We start from the raw sequence: 14,347 nt of genomic DNA, 5'->3' as shown, positions 1-14,347 counted from the left end.
CACTTCCTGGTGATAAATTAAAACAAAAAACACCTACAAGACAATCAGGACACTGTGCCGAGATAATTTGATCACTAAGTCAATTTATCAAAAAAGAACTGAAATGAATTTATTATAGGAAACTTTCATTTTATTTTCCCCTGATGATTAACGAATTTTGTCTGTTTTATGCCGTCATAGCACTTTCCCCCCTCTCATAGAAAAGTAAAGGTCATTCTTTATTTTGAGAAATTAGCTTTGTATAACAGGAAAACCAGTGTTTTAACGAGATAATAAAATAATCAAGCTTTGTCTCAAAAAAGGCAAACAAATAAATTATTAAAAATATAATGAAAGATTACCAAAAATTGAATTTGGGCGGTTTTTAATTTTAATTTTTAGACGTGAATGTGTTAGTTAACTCCAACTAACCACGCTTGTTTCCCCGGGTTAAATTACCGCTTCAAGAAAATGAGAACAATAATAGAGATGAGAGAAATCAAGCCTAGTCTAGGCTACACATTAAGACGGAAACAGAGGAAAACAAAACATGTCCAGACGGGCTTCCGTACACTTTAGAGTTTAACACGTAGTTCAGAATGTAGCTCTAATTTTAACTGACCCAGGACTGAGACTTAATGTTCACAAACAGCAACCAGGACCACACAGTCTGACCATGTTTAACAAGAAGACCGGAATCTAAATGTAGCCTACTCACCGTGTGAAAAGCTGCTCTCATTTCTCTTTCATTCTTTGTATTTTTGATTCGATGATCTTCTTTTCTTCGGATGTCCTGTCAGAGTCCCGGGCTGAAGGCTCGGTGTCCCCCCCGGAGCCTGAGCGAGCTGGCGGGCTGATGGAGGGTCAGAGGAAGAGGAAGAGGACCATCTTCAGCCGAGCGCAGCTGTCCGAGCTGGAGCAGGCCTTCGCTGTGACCCCTTACCCGGACATCACCCTGAGGGAGAGGCTGGCCGCGCACACCCACCTGCCCGAGAGCAAGATCCAGGTGAGAGTGATGTTTGAAAAGTAACAGCGTTTAGTAGGTCTGCGATGTAAATTCATTGTTTGATGAGAGGTTACACTATTTTGAGACCTCAGCATCTCCATTTCCCCCCGAAAAACCTGATGAATAATCAGTGGACAGAAAAACATGCCTTGTAGGAGTTTTCAGCGGCAGGCAACATTCAAAGCCAGTCAGTGACACTAACGGGACTTTTCATGGATGATTACACAATTAAAAAAAAGAAATTATCTGTTTTCAAACAGGGGATTTACTGGGCCGAAGAAATGTTTGACTTGCATTTAATGGCGTGTTTAGTAGTACAATCATGTTGGAAGAGTCAGTTTATTATAGATACAGCACATGTTAAGGGTGGTTTTGGTAGTTATTATTTTTTGCACTCTTTGCTCCATGCATTCTATGAAAATATTTTTTGTGTACTAAAACAAACTAATTTACAGTCTGAATGGCTTGATTTAGTATATTTAGAGTTAAAATGAGGATATTTAAAGCCAATCAATCTGTTTTAAAAAATAAGTCTGCTATTGGTTTTTGCCTTTGCTTATGATAAATTAAGAATTTATATTGGTTTATTTTAGACAGCAAATAAGAATTGAAACAAATTTAATACAAAATACAAAATTCAAGGACCGAGATATACATATAATAATTTATGAGAAACTTTTGAATCAGCAATCTGAAAAATAAATGTCTGATATATTAAATATCATAGCAACTAAAGTCCAACACTATTCAAATCAGGACCACGGTTTTAACCCACAAATATGTATTGTTCTTGATGTGTCTCCGTTTACAGAAGCTTCTGTTTGCAAATTTTTGTTTTCATCTTCCCACCTAATGGTTCATTTGACTGTTCTGGTTTCCAATCATTGGTCTCACCCCTGCTCTCCAGTTCTCATAGAATTTTATTTACCTTTATCTTTATTTGTAATTAATTTGTAAGCTCTGTTTGTGCAAACTATTTCTATTCTTTCTTTTTTATCTTCACCTATCATTTACCAATCCAGGGGGTTGTTTACAGGGCTTAAGCCCTGTTTTCTCAGAAGCCCTGACTCTAAAATGTGTCCTGGTGAGTGGTATGATGGGCAAATGCAAAAAAAAAAGGAAAGAAATAGATAATAAGCCAATTAACCCTGCTAATCACCGCATGGGTATTTCAATTTCAAAGCCACACACAAAATGAAACTTTTTTTTTTAACTTCTAAGACTTAGTACACACGCTGCAGGGTAAAAACTACTATTCAAGTAAACTCAATGTTATTTTCTTAAAATGTATTGTGCAAACTATTACATTTTACACCTAATTGCTGTGCTACGTATCTTATGCAACTTGAAGAAATAAACATTTGACGGGTTCCTCCGTTCTTCAGGCAGAAGTTAAAGTTATCTTGGACATGTATGGTTTCAGAACAATGAGGAGGCTGTGAGAATAATTACATATAAAATAATGTTGATTCTTGATAGGATGCATATTTTACATTATTAATGCATCTTTCATGAATGATGAAATATCTGTAGAACAGACAGAGACGTGTCTGTATTATCAGAGGACATGTTCCTTAGTTGGGCATGGCCAGTGTTCAGGCATCTCTGCCACTATAGCATGTTGCTATCCTGAAACTGAAAGCTCATGATGATGTCACCTACATAATTCTATAAGAAACCTCTCCTCTGTATATTCAAGAGAGGAGAAGGAACTTTGGCGAGGGTAAGATGCAGTCTACTTCTTAAAAAAATCACATAAAATAACTATTAACCAGTGTAACCAGTGTAACTTAGTATCCACCTTGGGATAAGATAAACTTGGCAAGTGGGACTCTTTGGTCACTTTGTTACTGCTGAGAGTAGTTAACCAGGGCATATAAAACATGATCCTATCAGCTCCAAAGAACTTTTACAAAATATATTTTAGGGCTTTTTATGTCTTTATTGGTAGAGGAGGACAGATAGGATCAGAAATAGTGATGAGAGCTGGGGAGAGTCAGACTTGAACCCTGGTGGCCTGCATAGTACATGAGGAGCAACCTAACCCTAAGGACTTTATTTAGGTGTGGAACTTTATCATTTCAACATGAGTCATGAGTGTAAATGAGATTCGTAATATCAATGGGGCTTTCCTGGCTAAATGAATCTACCTCTCTATCTATCTATCTATCTATCTATCTATCTATCTATCTATCTATCTATCATCTATCTATCTATCTATCTATCTATCTATCTATCTTCCCATTTTAAATCAAATTTGGGTTGTAAATTGTTTGAAAATCTATAACTTTACAGCAAAACATTTCTAGTGGATATATTCTCAGCCCCCCTGTAGTTTGGGCTAAGCCCTGGATATTTAACAATTTGACTCCGCCCATGTCATAAATCTAGTTATCTCACTAATCTGTGACAAAATAAAGCAATGGGTACCAACCATCAAGCCCAGGTATGTGGATGTAAGCTTGCAGGGAGAACCAGAGGCTATGGTGCTGATGCTAACATTCACCACACTAAGGAAACTAAATTATGTTGTTTACCTGCTGACATTTTTGATGATTTTCTGAGTGATTTCTTGCCTTTGGGAGTGTCCTTATTGACACAGGCCATTCACCAGTTGTGTGTTATAAACATTATTACCGCTCCAGTTTGCTCTGCATTTTCCTGAATATTTTCTGCTGTGTCTTTTTGCTCACTCTGATTTCACATTTTACTTTGGGGTTGCCGGTAAAAGATTTAGGTAAAGTTGAGGTGAAATTTTGCTCACACATACAGCTTGCCTGGTAAATTTGGGGATTTTTTTGAGTAGTGTTGTGTATGTGTAAAAAAAAAACATCAAATAAAACATACATTTTACATTTTACTCACTGTTTCCACAGGTCTGGTTCCAAAACAGAAGAGCTAGAAGCATCAAAACTGGGAGACTCTCCAAGTCCAGCAAGTCAGTCCTGACAGGTAGAGCTGTCGTGGATCCGTCTCCTGGGCCTGTCAGCTCTGCTTTCCTTACCTCCACCTCCCTGGCAGACATATTCAGACCTGAGCAGACCCACACCTGTGAGGACGTCCCACAGATGTTCTCAGACTGGATCCAGATCTATGGCAACACCATTTCATCGCCTCCATCCTCCTCATCCCTCCACCAGCAGCCCCCTGAGTCTCGTCTCTGGGAGGAGGACCCCCACCATCAGACCCTGGGACCAGCTCTGCCCAGTTTCCTCCATCAGCAAGTCGGTAGGCAGCCCCACCACACAGCCCCCACCCGCTCCTCCTACCAGGCCTTCAGGAACTTCAAACCCCAGACTGCTGCTCCGTCTGGGGCTCATCAGCCAATGTACGGGGGTGGAGGTCACATGTCTGTAGATCAGGTGGTCCCGTCTCATCCTCAGCAGGTGTACTGGGAGGTAACTCAAGGACAGGGACACCACCCACAAATAGGACCACAGACCTCTATGGGTTACATCTCAGACCTGATCTACAACGCTGCAATTGTGACCAACTTCCTGGAGTTCTGAGCAGTCTGAACGTGGACAGAAACAAGTGCAAATATCTTTTTCTATCATTAAAACTCTTAGAATTAGTAGGTTATTTATTTTTGTCCCTTTGCAACAACGTTGGTGTCTAAAACTGTCATATTTTTAGAGATTATTGTTCCTGAAATCCTGTTTTCATATAGCTGTTTTTGTCTTTGACTTGTGTTTTAAAGCTCTATGTTCCAGTCATTGTCATTTTCAACATCATCAATGTTGAAAATGATTTACTCAGTAACAGTTGCTCACATCAGAAGTACGCTAAAGCATCCTGTGTTTAGAGTTTTGCAGAGGCAAAGCAGCTGTAAATGTTGCTGTATGTTAGAATGGTTAGTGCTCATGCCTATACTAACTTGCTCCAGTGTTTAATCATTCATATTTAATGTTTTTTAAATAAATAAAAGCCAGCTGATAAACTCAGTAACCCTGAAACTTGTCTCATGGACTCCTCTCCCTGTTTTCCTGCTCTAAGCTGAACTGTGCCATGTTTAATGCTGCGACCTCGCGAGTGTAATCTTTCAAAACATCCTGATTAAAATGATTCTTTGTGGTAAGATACCACGGCAGGAATAATTATATTCTAAGTCAAAATATATTTGTTTCATATCTCTCTGCTGTGTAAGTATCAGACGGGTTAGACGGACAGAGGGAGGAGAAAAAGATGAAAAATAAGAAGTAAATTAAAGCTAGAGCTCAGGGTCTATCAGCTTACAGGCTCTGTAATTCTGCCTGGATTTAAGTTTTGAAAAATTACATGAGAGGGTATAATACAGAGAAAAATATGACAGACAGTAGTGCCCACTGTTCGTCCAGCGCTGTACAAAGATCTCTGCATATCATAATCATCTTTAATACCAAATAATCTTTCAATAAACCTTTAATCCGGGTGTCAAATCTCAGATCTTCGGACGATACTTTTTTTGGTACTCCAGATGTAGTTACATATTTTAATCTTTGGCTGATATGAGTGGACGTAATAAGAAGGGGATCGGATAGTTTACAAAATTCATATCTGGAGAAGGGATCAGGGAAAACAGATCCTGTGTGTTGTACTGGAATTGTTTTGAGATAAAATACACCGTGGTATTGCTCAGAGGATGATAAGTCTTTTATCACGGCTGCTGCACCCATGGGTTACTTTAATCGTTTGTTTTTTATCTCTTGGTTGGCTTTATAATTCACTTCAGGCAGATACAGTATAAGTACAGATCAGAAGACAATTATTTCCACATCTGTCAGCTGAAGATGGAGGATAAAATCATTCAAGAAAAATATTATTAACTGTATGCCACAGCTGGCGGGTTATTCAGAGAAGTCAAAACAAGTTTAGCTACGGACAAAAAAAAAAAACAATTTCACTCAATTATGTTTTCCTGGGAGTTTCACGGTTATCTCATGATTTTTACCATTTTAACCTGAGAATAACGGACTAAACCAGTGGTTCTCACCAGGGCTAGGCTCAGGACCCACCAACACCTCCTGCATTAAAAATACTGACCCCAAATTCAGAACATATTCAACCATTACAATCTATTTAATGAAAATACAGGGGTTTCTTTGGACCTTACAACAAAATGTGACTGAACCAAGTGAAAGGAAAAACAAGTTTAAAAGGCATAGATAATGCTGTGAAAAAGAACTGACCCTTTCTTGATTCCTTACGTTTTTGCATATTTGTCACACCGAATGTTGGGGATTATCAAACAAATTTTAATATTAAACAAAGATAACCTGAGTTAATAAAAAAATGCATTTTTTAAATGTTGATTTAATTTATTGAGGGAAAAGCCATCCAAACCTACTTGGCCTTATGTGGAAAAAGTAACTGCCACTCTTAAAAAAATCATGAATTAATTGTGATTAACCACATTTTTGGAAAGCTGAGTCCAATTTCCACACTGATAACTGTCAGACCTGTTGAATAAAGAAACCTCTTAAACAGAACCTGTCTGACAAAGTGAAGCAGGCCAAAAGATGTCAAAAACCCTCCTGTGTGGCTGAATTAAATCAATTTGGTAAAGTAGAGTCGCCCAAAATTCCTCCACGGTGATGTAAAAGGCTTATTGCCAGTTATGGCAAATGCTTGGGTGTAGTTGTTGCCACCAAGGATGGCACAGCCACTTTATTAGGTTTTCACAAAGGCCCAGGTAGGTTTGGGTGGCATTTTCCCTCAATAAATTAAATCATCATTAAGACACCGTATTTTGTATTTACTTCTTTTTTGTGTAATATTTAAATTTGTGTGATGATGTAAACATTTAACCTCATCTGACCCTGCATGTACATATGAGGACACTACATTGTATTTTGACAGCATAGTAATAACTTCCATCATATTTTTTTTGATAGTTTTCCTGACTGTCCTTAGAAGTTAAAGAATTTCACTTGAAATGTTGGCAGTATTCGTGATGGAATTACCAGTGAAAATTTGAGAAAATTGTTTGGACATTTTAGGTAATTTGTTTGGAAATGATAGAGTATTTTAATGGAAATTTTTGGGATATGTTTGGGAGAGTTTCACTGGAGGTTTTGTGGGAAAACCTGCCTGGATTTATTTTTATTATTATTATTTTTTTGCATTTTCATGGGGATTTAGGGCATTTTTTCAGGGGTTTTGGGGAATTTGGAAATCTGCAGGCAATGTCATGGAAATGTTATTTGTGATATAATTGGGGGGGGGGGTGCTTTCCTTGGAATTTTGAAGAAAAATTCTGAAATTTCTTTGAACATTTTTGGGAATTTGGGTAATGTTTTTCTCATTTTGGGTAAATTTGGTGAAAATTTTTAGGGGGGATATGCTTGAAATTTTGGAAGTTTAGAGAAAAAACTGATTAGAAGTTTTTGGCTTTATGATAAAGTCTGACTGAAACATTTAGGGAATATTTTCAGACGTTTAGGATGCTTTTCATTAACCTTGCAAAGCAGATGGATAAGCCCGTTTCTGTGTTTCTCACTGGCGAATCCATCTTGCAAAGCTCCCCTCGGAACCTTTTATAAAGTGACAGGACCAATCAGCGATGAGGGGCAGTACTTTTGGGTGCTGTGGAGTTGTGATGCAAGCAAGCAGCAAGAGGTTTTGAGAACTTAACATGTTATGATGGCAAACCTGGCTTTGTTCTTTCAAGAAAAGGAGGTAAGTTTAGAGCTCAACAAAATCATAAAAAAAAGAGAAACTACTCGTTATCACAGTAAAACTGAGAAAAGTAAAAAAAAAAAAAAAAAAAAAAAAAAGGATGAATGTCAGTTTAAGGCTTCCACACTTTGGACAGTTTGCCAAAACTTTTATTCCAACTTTTGACAGTTTACACAGTAAGCCAAATGATCTGATACCTGTTTTAAAAAGTCTGAATAAGTAATATTTTTTAAACCTCAATAATCCCGCAAATCAAACAATCTTCTACTGAGGTTTATAAAATAACTTGGAAAGAATTGAGTGAAATGAGGTAATAAGGTAAAGTCTCCCTGTGGTTTCAGTGGCGTGTGGAGCAGTGGAGCGCTGGAGTCACCACCTGCTGGTCACCAGAAAGAGTGCAGAGTTAAGGCACCTCCACATAGGTTTTACTTCACTTAGAGCCACCTTCACCCCAAATACACCTAATTGTATTTGGTCTGTAAAAAAGTTTAGGAAAAATTTCAACTTGATGAAATTGCTAAAATCAGAACTTTTCAGTGATAAAATTCAAATAAGACTTGTCTTGTTGAGTTTAGGGTCAGTGTCCTCACAAAATAAATCCTGAAAAAATGTGCAAAGTGCAGCTAAGGACAAAGTTCAAAGGGAGACTCTGGCTGTCAGTGAAGGATTATAAACTTTGTGAATTTGCTTTAGCCAGTTCATATCCTTTTATTGAAATAAAAAATAAGGTTACATCAGAGAAGAAAAGGGAAATGCCATTTTTACAGGACAGAGCCAACAAGGAAGAGACAGGAGAACAAAAACCAAAGGGCAAATTTGAAATACAAAATGAAAGTACATAAACAATGAATATTACACATATTTTAATCAAATTTGAGTTGAGAAAAGATGTATAATATTAAAGCTCCAAGTGAGGAATTTTTATCTGGTTATGAAACTTTTTCAGCAGACTGACTCACTGTACTTTATTGACATGTCATGCACACCCCATATATTAAACAATACATTCTGCATGGTTTGTTTCCTGAAGCTAAATTCAAGTTTTTCATAATCACCCAACCAAAAAAAGTCAGCCTTTTTATAAGATTTCTTTTTTAAGTCTAATTCTGCTGATAATGCAGAAAAAACTCTGTTCTTTACATTTGGAATAACAAAGATCCTTTCTGTGTGATACATTTGACTGTTAGAAGAAAGCAGGATTATTTTTAATTGTTGAAAACATTACTTACACACACTTAGTAAAGAAAAAAAAAATAAAGAAACAAGTGCTACCAGTTAATCCACAGTGGGAGCAAAATTCAACACAAAATGAATGATCTTGACAGGAGCTGTAATTAATGAGGTTTTTTAAATAGAGGAAGAACAGATTTTCAGACATTTAACACCAATTTTCTGTCCTGTAATCTTACAGCTTCCTTTTCATGCTCCTAGTGAACTCAAAAACTACATTCTCAGCAAATTAAATCATATTCACAAATTCCACTTGTTCTCATCCAATCAAAAAAGTCCAATATATTTCACAACAGAATGAGATGTCTGATCCGAATCAGAAAGCTTGGAGAGATAGCCAAAGTCCAGGAAATATTTGTGGATTATATTTATATTTTTTGATGCTAAAGCTCCCCCAGTTCACCCTCCATGGTCCGGACCAGCACGTAAAGCTCAGCTAACCCAACCACAGATGCAGCAATCACAGCTGATATTACTCTCTGTAAACAAACATAAAAAGAGGTGGTTATTTTCTAAGACTGAGGAATGACTAACATTAAAAGATGGGCTAAAAGGAAATTATATTTGGCAGAATAAATAACACCTTAGGTGGTCTGTCTTTGACAATCCAACCTCATTAAAATGCCATGTGCCTCTCCTTTTCTATATGCTCTGTCTACTTTGAAAATTCTGAAATAATAAGTACAAATCTTTACACAAAATGTATAGTGTCTTTTTGTTGTTGATGTTATGTCTTGTCAAAAAAAAAATAATACAAATTTTAATTATAAAAAACAGGATTATACCCATATAAAAATCAATCTGAAAAATCCTGTATTAGTAGAGCTCTGCTCTCTTTGAGAGGACATCTGAGTCGAAGGCTGCTGAATTGAACAACACTGCACGTAGCTCGGCGGGCCTCAGAGGCAACTGCAGCCTATACGTAAAATCAAATGTTCTCTTACCGCTGTTGTGTCAGTGAACAGGTACTGGCTGCCCATGTACGAACAGGCAAACGTAGCGACCACTGTGACCAGGAAGTTGAAAACAGTCACGACCACTGCTTTGGCTGATCGCACTGAACAAAGAAAATGACAAACAATGTTATTTTCGTACTTATGTGATTTTTACAGGTTTAACATGTCTGTGAAAGTGCTCTGTCATTGAGGTTATGCTAATTCAAAGTTTCATCTTGAAGATGTCGTGCTTCTCACCCAAAGGCTTCTACAGCTGTCTTATTTGATAACTATTTGAATTGAAGCCACAACCTGCAGCAGTTACAGCCAGTGCTTACAGTATTTGTCATGACTGGTCTACATAGGCATTTAAAATGATATATTCAAATTCATACTCTTTATATAATATATAAGGCTGTCAAATAATTTATTTTTTCTGTTAACCCCAATTAATTGGTAAATTACAGCAGTCAATCATGATTACTTGCATATTTTAAATGAAATTATTTTGCATGTTGTTCTCACTAGTGCCCTGATTTGGGAACCAAATGAATAAAAAAAAATGAAATTTATTTTCTTGATTTTTACATTTATTATCTAAATGAGTGCTACACTGGCTTTAAACCATGACTTAGAGGTAGAACACAGTTAGTCGTTATCTACACATTAAGAAATATACAGGAGTACATGTACAAAAGAAGTAGGGTTGGGCAATTAATGATCAAAATTAAGATTAAATCAAAAATATATCCTACTGTAATGTTTAAATCGCGGAAGGTGCAATATTTCTTTATCCTGAAATATGTGTTTACATACCAGTGTAATACAATTTTTGCAGCAGAGATGTTATGCTCTACACCTCATGCACAAGTTCAGTGTCAGTGTTTTAGAATAATTAAAAAAAAATCCTAGTTTCATTGTTTTTGTACATGTTTTCCTTTATCAAAATTAAAAAGACGAAAAACATGATCATTCCCTTCAGTACAACAATTCATCTAAAATTGGCAATGAGTCAAAATAACTGCAATTAAATATTTTTTTCAAAATCATTCAGCCCTACTTTAATCCTTAGATTGCATTGGTTACAATAAGAACAAATACAAAAAATAAAAAAGGATTTATTGCATGTGTTTGTTGAAAATTACATAAAATTAGGAACTTGAAAAATAATGGCACAGTAAATTGCAATTCCAATATTTTAAGAGTCTGATTATCAATAAAAACATAAAACTTAATCATTTCAGTGCAGTGCATATATAAAGCAGCCTCCTGTTTCCTGGAAACACTTAATTTACAGTGACCAGTGCACATGTGTGTCATCACACTAACCTTGCAGTCCAATATCTGCTAATGTTCCACTGCGATTCAGTTCCTGAATAAAGGAAGGATACAAGTAACAATCAATCTTATGCAAACCATCATTGTGCTTTGTCATTTTGTTAAACTGCAACACAGAAACATGTGCTTTTCTCTGCTGTTATCAACATTATGAGGGTACCAGTTCAAAAACAAGCAAGGCAACATCAACTTTTAAAACCCAATTGAGAATAAGTTCTCTTTATATAAATACATTCAAATGGGAAATTAATGAAAGATGTTGCATGGAATAAAATACATAAAACAGTACCTGAGCGTTGACGTTTCGTGTGATTCTGTTGTATTCTTCGTTGGCTAGTTTGGCTTTTATCTTCTCAAGACGTGCCACCAGCTCTGGGTTCTGGAGGAAAAAGAAAACCTGCAGTCACATTTAAAATGCAACTCAAGCACTAAACACTAGGGCTGCAAGAAATGATTATTTTGAAATTTGAAAAAAAAATCAACGGATTATCTTGTAATCAAAAAGGTGGATAGTAGCCAAGAACCAGTCTAAAAGTTGCAAAAAAAAAAAAAAAAAAAAAAAAAAAAGATCCATCAAGTTCCTGAACTTGTGGCATTCTTAAATTGTTTTTCCCGGAGGGTGGGGGTGGGGTAATGATGATTAATGTTTTGTTATAATAAAGATGTTAATATAAATAATAATTTTAAAAATTGCTTTCAACCAAATGTTTTAAATCAGTGAAATAACAAAAGGCAGCAAATCAATCGGCCAGTCAACATGCACTCGACAGCATCTCTTTTGTCCAGGCCTTTTCACTCCTGGTGACATGCCTGGAGACCAACAGCAGTGATTAGGCCCTTGGGGACATCCAGCATGACCAGGGGCCCTTAAGGTGTGGGCTTTGTTGTTTTTCAACAGATAATTTTGCCATGCCCCTGGTAACATACAAGGACATCCAGAGTGCAACCAGGATTATGGCAATCCCCCTTCCTGCCCAATGGTACCCTCAGGCAGTTTACTCGCCACATTTATGTCTCACTTCAGCCTTAATTTTTGCACCATAAAAGATTTGCACCGTATTTTATATTTGTTAGGAAATTTTATAAACATACTTATAACTCAACAAACACAATCCCACTTACTCTAGGAGGCTTTACAACCTCTGGCAGGTGTAATGAGCTGTCCTCCAGCAATTCATGCAGATAGAAAGGATGTCCTAGAAAAACAGTCAAAATAAGATGCTTGACATTATATAATCATTACACAAGACCATCACTGCTTTCGTATTTTAAGCTGAACATCACATAAAAATTACAATTGCTCGTCATATACATATATATGATTTTCATGAAAATGGTGACAAGTGAGTCTGATGCGTGACTCTAAGGCAAGGAGTTGATTAACAAAGAAATATAAAACACTATCAGCTGTAAATTTCCTTTTCAGAGCACTTATCCAGCGATGTCATTCTCCCATATCGTCATTCGTTGAATCAGAACCGATACATCAAGTTAACGTTTACACTGAAATACACTATGCAGTAGGCCTGGTTAAACTGAAGAGTTTACCATTTTCCTGGAGGTACTTCTTTAGTTTTCTTGCTGTACTGAAGGAGAGAGTCGTCGGTTCTGCTTTTCCAAGAGTCTCCTCCAGTTCCTCCTTTAATCTTTCAGGGAGAGACGAGTTCGCATTTTCTAATAACCCCTTTACCTTACCTCTGAATTTATCCCCAACGACAAATGCAGAAGCCATCGTTTGGACTACACAGACTGAGAAGAAAGTCCGTTACAGCTATCTAAATAAATACTACGTGCTGTTGTCCAGCTTTTTTTCTCAGTGGCGAACGATGGATAATACACGTATACTATGGGGAAAAAAGATGCAGCTACTTTAAACGTCGAAATCCAACGTTTGACGGCTTGCAACTGCTAGGAATAGATATGTACGGACAAGAAGGCAGCCATGTTTTTCGCCTTGTGACACAGTGACGTAGACACTCACATGACCATCAGTGGGAATTTTTATTTTGAATCCTGCATTCAGAAAAAAACTAACAATATTTATCAAAAGTCTTCAAAAAAATACTTATCAAACGGCTAGTGCCATTTAAAATCAAATTTCGACTCAAACGATTCTTGGTAACGTTACCGTACACGTGAGCTGTTATGACGCCTTCATGTGACTTCCTAAAGCTCGTAAAGCCAACAATTCTGCGTTTAAAAGGATCCACTGCTTAACAGGGAATGTCTTTTAAAGCCCAATAAAGTGTTTCAATGAAATACACCTGAAACGAACACTTTTAGCCTGTTTTTTTAAGCTGTTTGTTGAAACAATGCAAAATGATATTTTGCTGGTTGAACAAGCCTATGTAAGGCTCTCAGAATCAGTAACCTTAAATCACCTCTTCGGTTTTATTCAGAGCCCCTGGCCAAAGGGGCCTAGGCAGATCTTCCCTTTACACAGTGTTGATTTCGTCGACTGAAACTATGACTAAAAATGTAAGTCATGTTGACGAAAAGTGAGTTTAGTTTAAGTCAAGGAGACTATAAAGAAACTAAAATGTTCAACATCCAAACTCTATGACATTTCCCCACTGTGCACATAAATTATGCCAGTGTTGAGATTTTGGTATTTTATTTCAGTTTAAATGTTGATAGTGCATTATATGAGTGTTATATATAAATAAATCAATTTTACAGTTTGGCTTATTAAAGTAGTTGATTGAAAATAAACACTGTGATTAAAAGAAAAGACTACAATGTAAGTACTTTTTGTTGACTGAAACTGGAATACAATGTTTTTGACATCTTACACATTAGCTTGCTTTGTCTGCTAAACCACTGTAAGAGTATTTTCAAAACACTGTAAAAAGGAAATCAAAGAGTCCATTTCTATTTGTATATTCCAGCAATAATATGAAATATATGGCCTGCATTAGACCATGATACTTGTACTTGACTGTATTGCACTGTATATTGTTTAACACCAGGGATTGCTGCTGGGTTTTTTATTTAAACAAAAAATTAGACAAGAATAATTCTTTGAGATGCTTTTTCCAGTGGCTAGTATAATAGTATCTTGTTTTTCAATGCTCTGTTAGGATCAGGAGCAATCAACAGCATGAATACTGCTCATTTGCCCTGCTGTCTGATGTAAAAAGCATATCACGTAAAACCCCACAAAGTCTGGCAGTTTCCTGCAGTTTACTCTTATTCTGTCTCC

The 14,347-nt window shown here is 36.6% G+C and overlaps 2 protein-coding genes across 3 annotated transcripts; one reads left to right on the top strand and one right to left on the bottom strand.

Moving 5' to 3' along the window:
• Nucleotides 1–567: 567 nt before the first annotated feature.
• On the top strand, nt 568–4,911 carry LOC121525088 (homeobox protein SEBOX-like). Of its 2 annotated transcripts, XM_041810877.1 has the most exons (3): nt 568–684; nt 780–985; nt 3,862–4,911. In XM_041810877.1, the coding sequence occupies exons 2-3, from the start codon at nt 836–838 to the stop codon at nt 4,492–4,494; spliced, it is 783 nt and encodes a 260-aa protein (XP_041666811.1). In that variant the 5' UTR covers nt 568–684; nt 780–835; the 3' UTR covers nt 4,495–4,911. The 2 variants fall into 2 exon arrangements, with proteins under 2 accessions (XP_041666811.1, XP_041666803.1); XM_041810869.1 differs by having other exon boundaries at nt 574–985.
• A 3,385-nt stretch (nt 4,912–8,296) lies between these two features.
• Nucleotides 8,297–13,107, bottom strand: tmem199 (transmembrane protein 199). The gene is made up of 6 exons (XM_041796783.1): nt 12,694–13,107; nt 12,268–12,341; nt 11,435–11,524; nt 11,137–11,179; nt 9,817–9,929; nt 8,297–9,351 (listed from the first exon to the last, which is right to left on the bottom strand). Exons 1-6 carry the CDS (start codon nt 12,875–12,877, stop codon nt 9,256–9,258), a joined length of 600 nt encoding a protein of 199 aa, XP_041652717.1. The 5' UTR covers nt 12,878–13,107; the 3' UTR covers nt 8,297–9,255.
• Between the last annotated feature and the right edge of the window lie 1,240 nt (nt 13,108–14,347).

This window comes from Cheilinus undulatus, linkage group 2 (assembly GCF_018320785.1).
Source record: "Cheilinus undulatus linkage group 2, ASM1832078v1, whole genome shotgun sequence".
In the NCBI taxonomy this organism is placed as follows: domain Eukaryota; kingdom Metazoa; phylum Chordata; class Actinopteri; order Labriformes; family Labridae; genus Cheilinus; species Cheilinus undulatus.
Note: the sequence above shows the minus strand (reverse complement) of the source record. Positions and strands in the feature narration are given on the sequence as shown.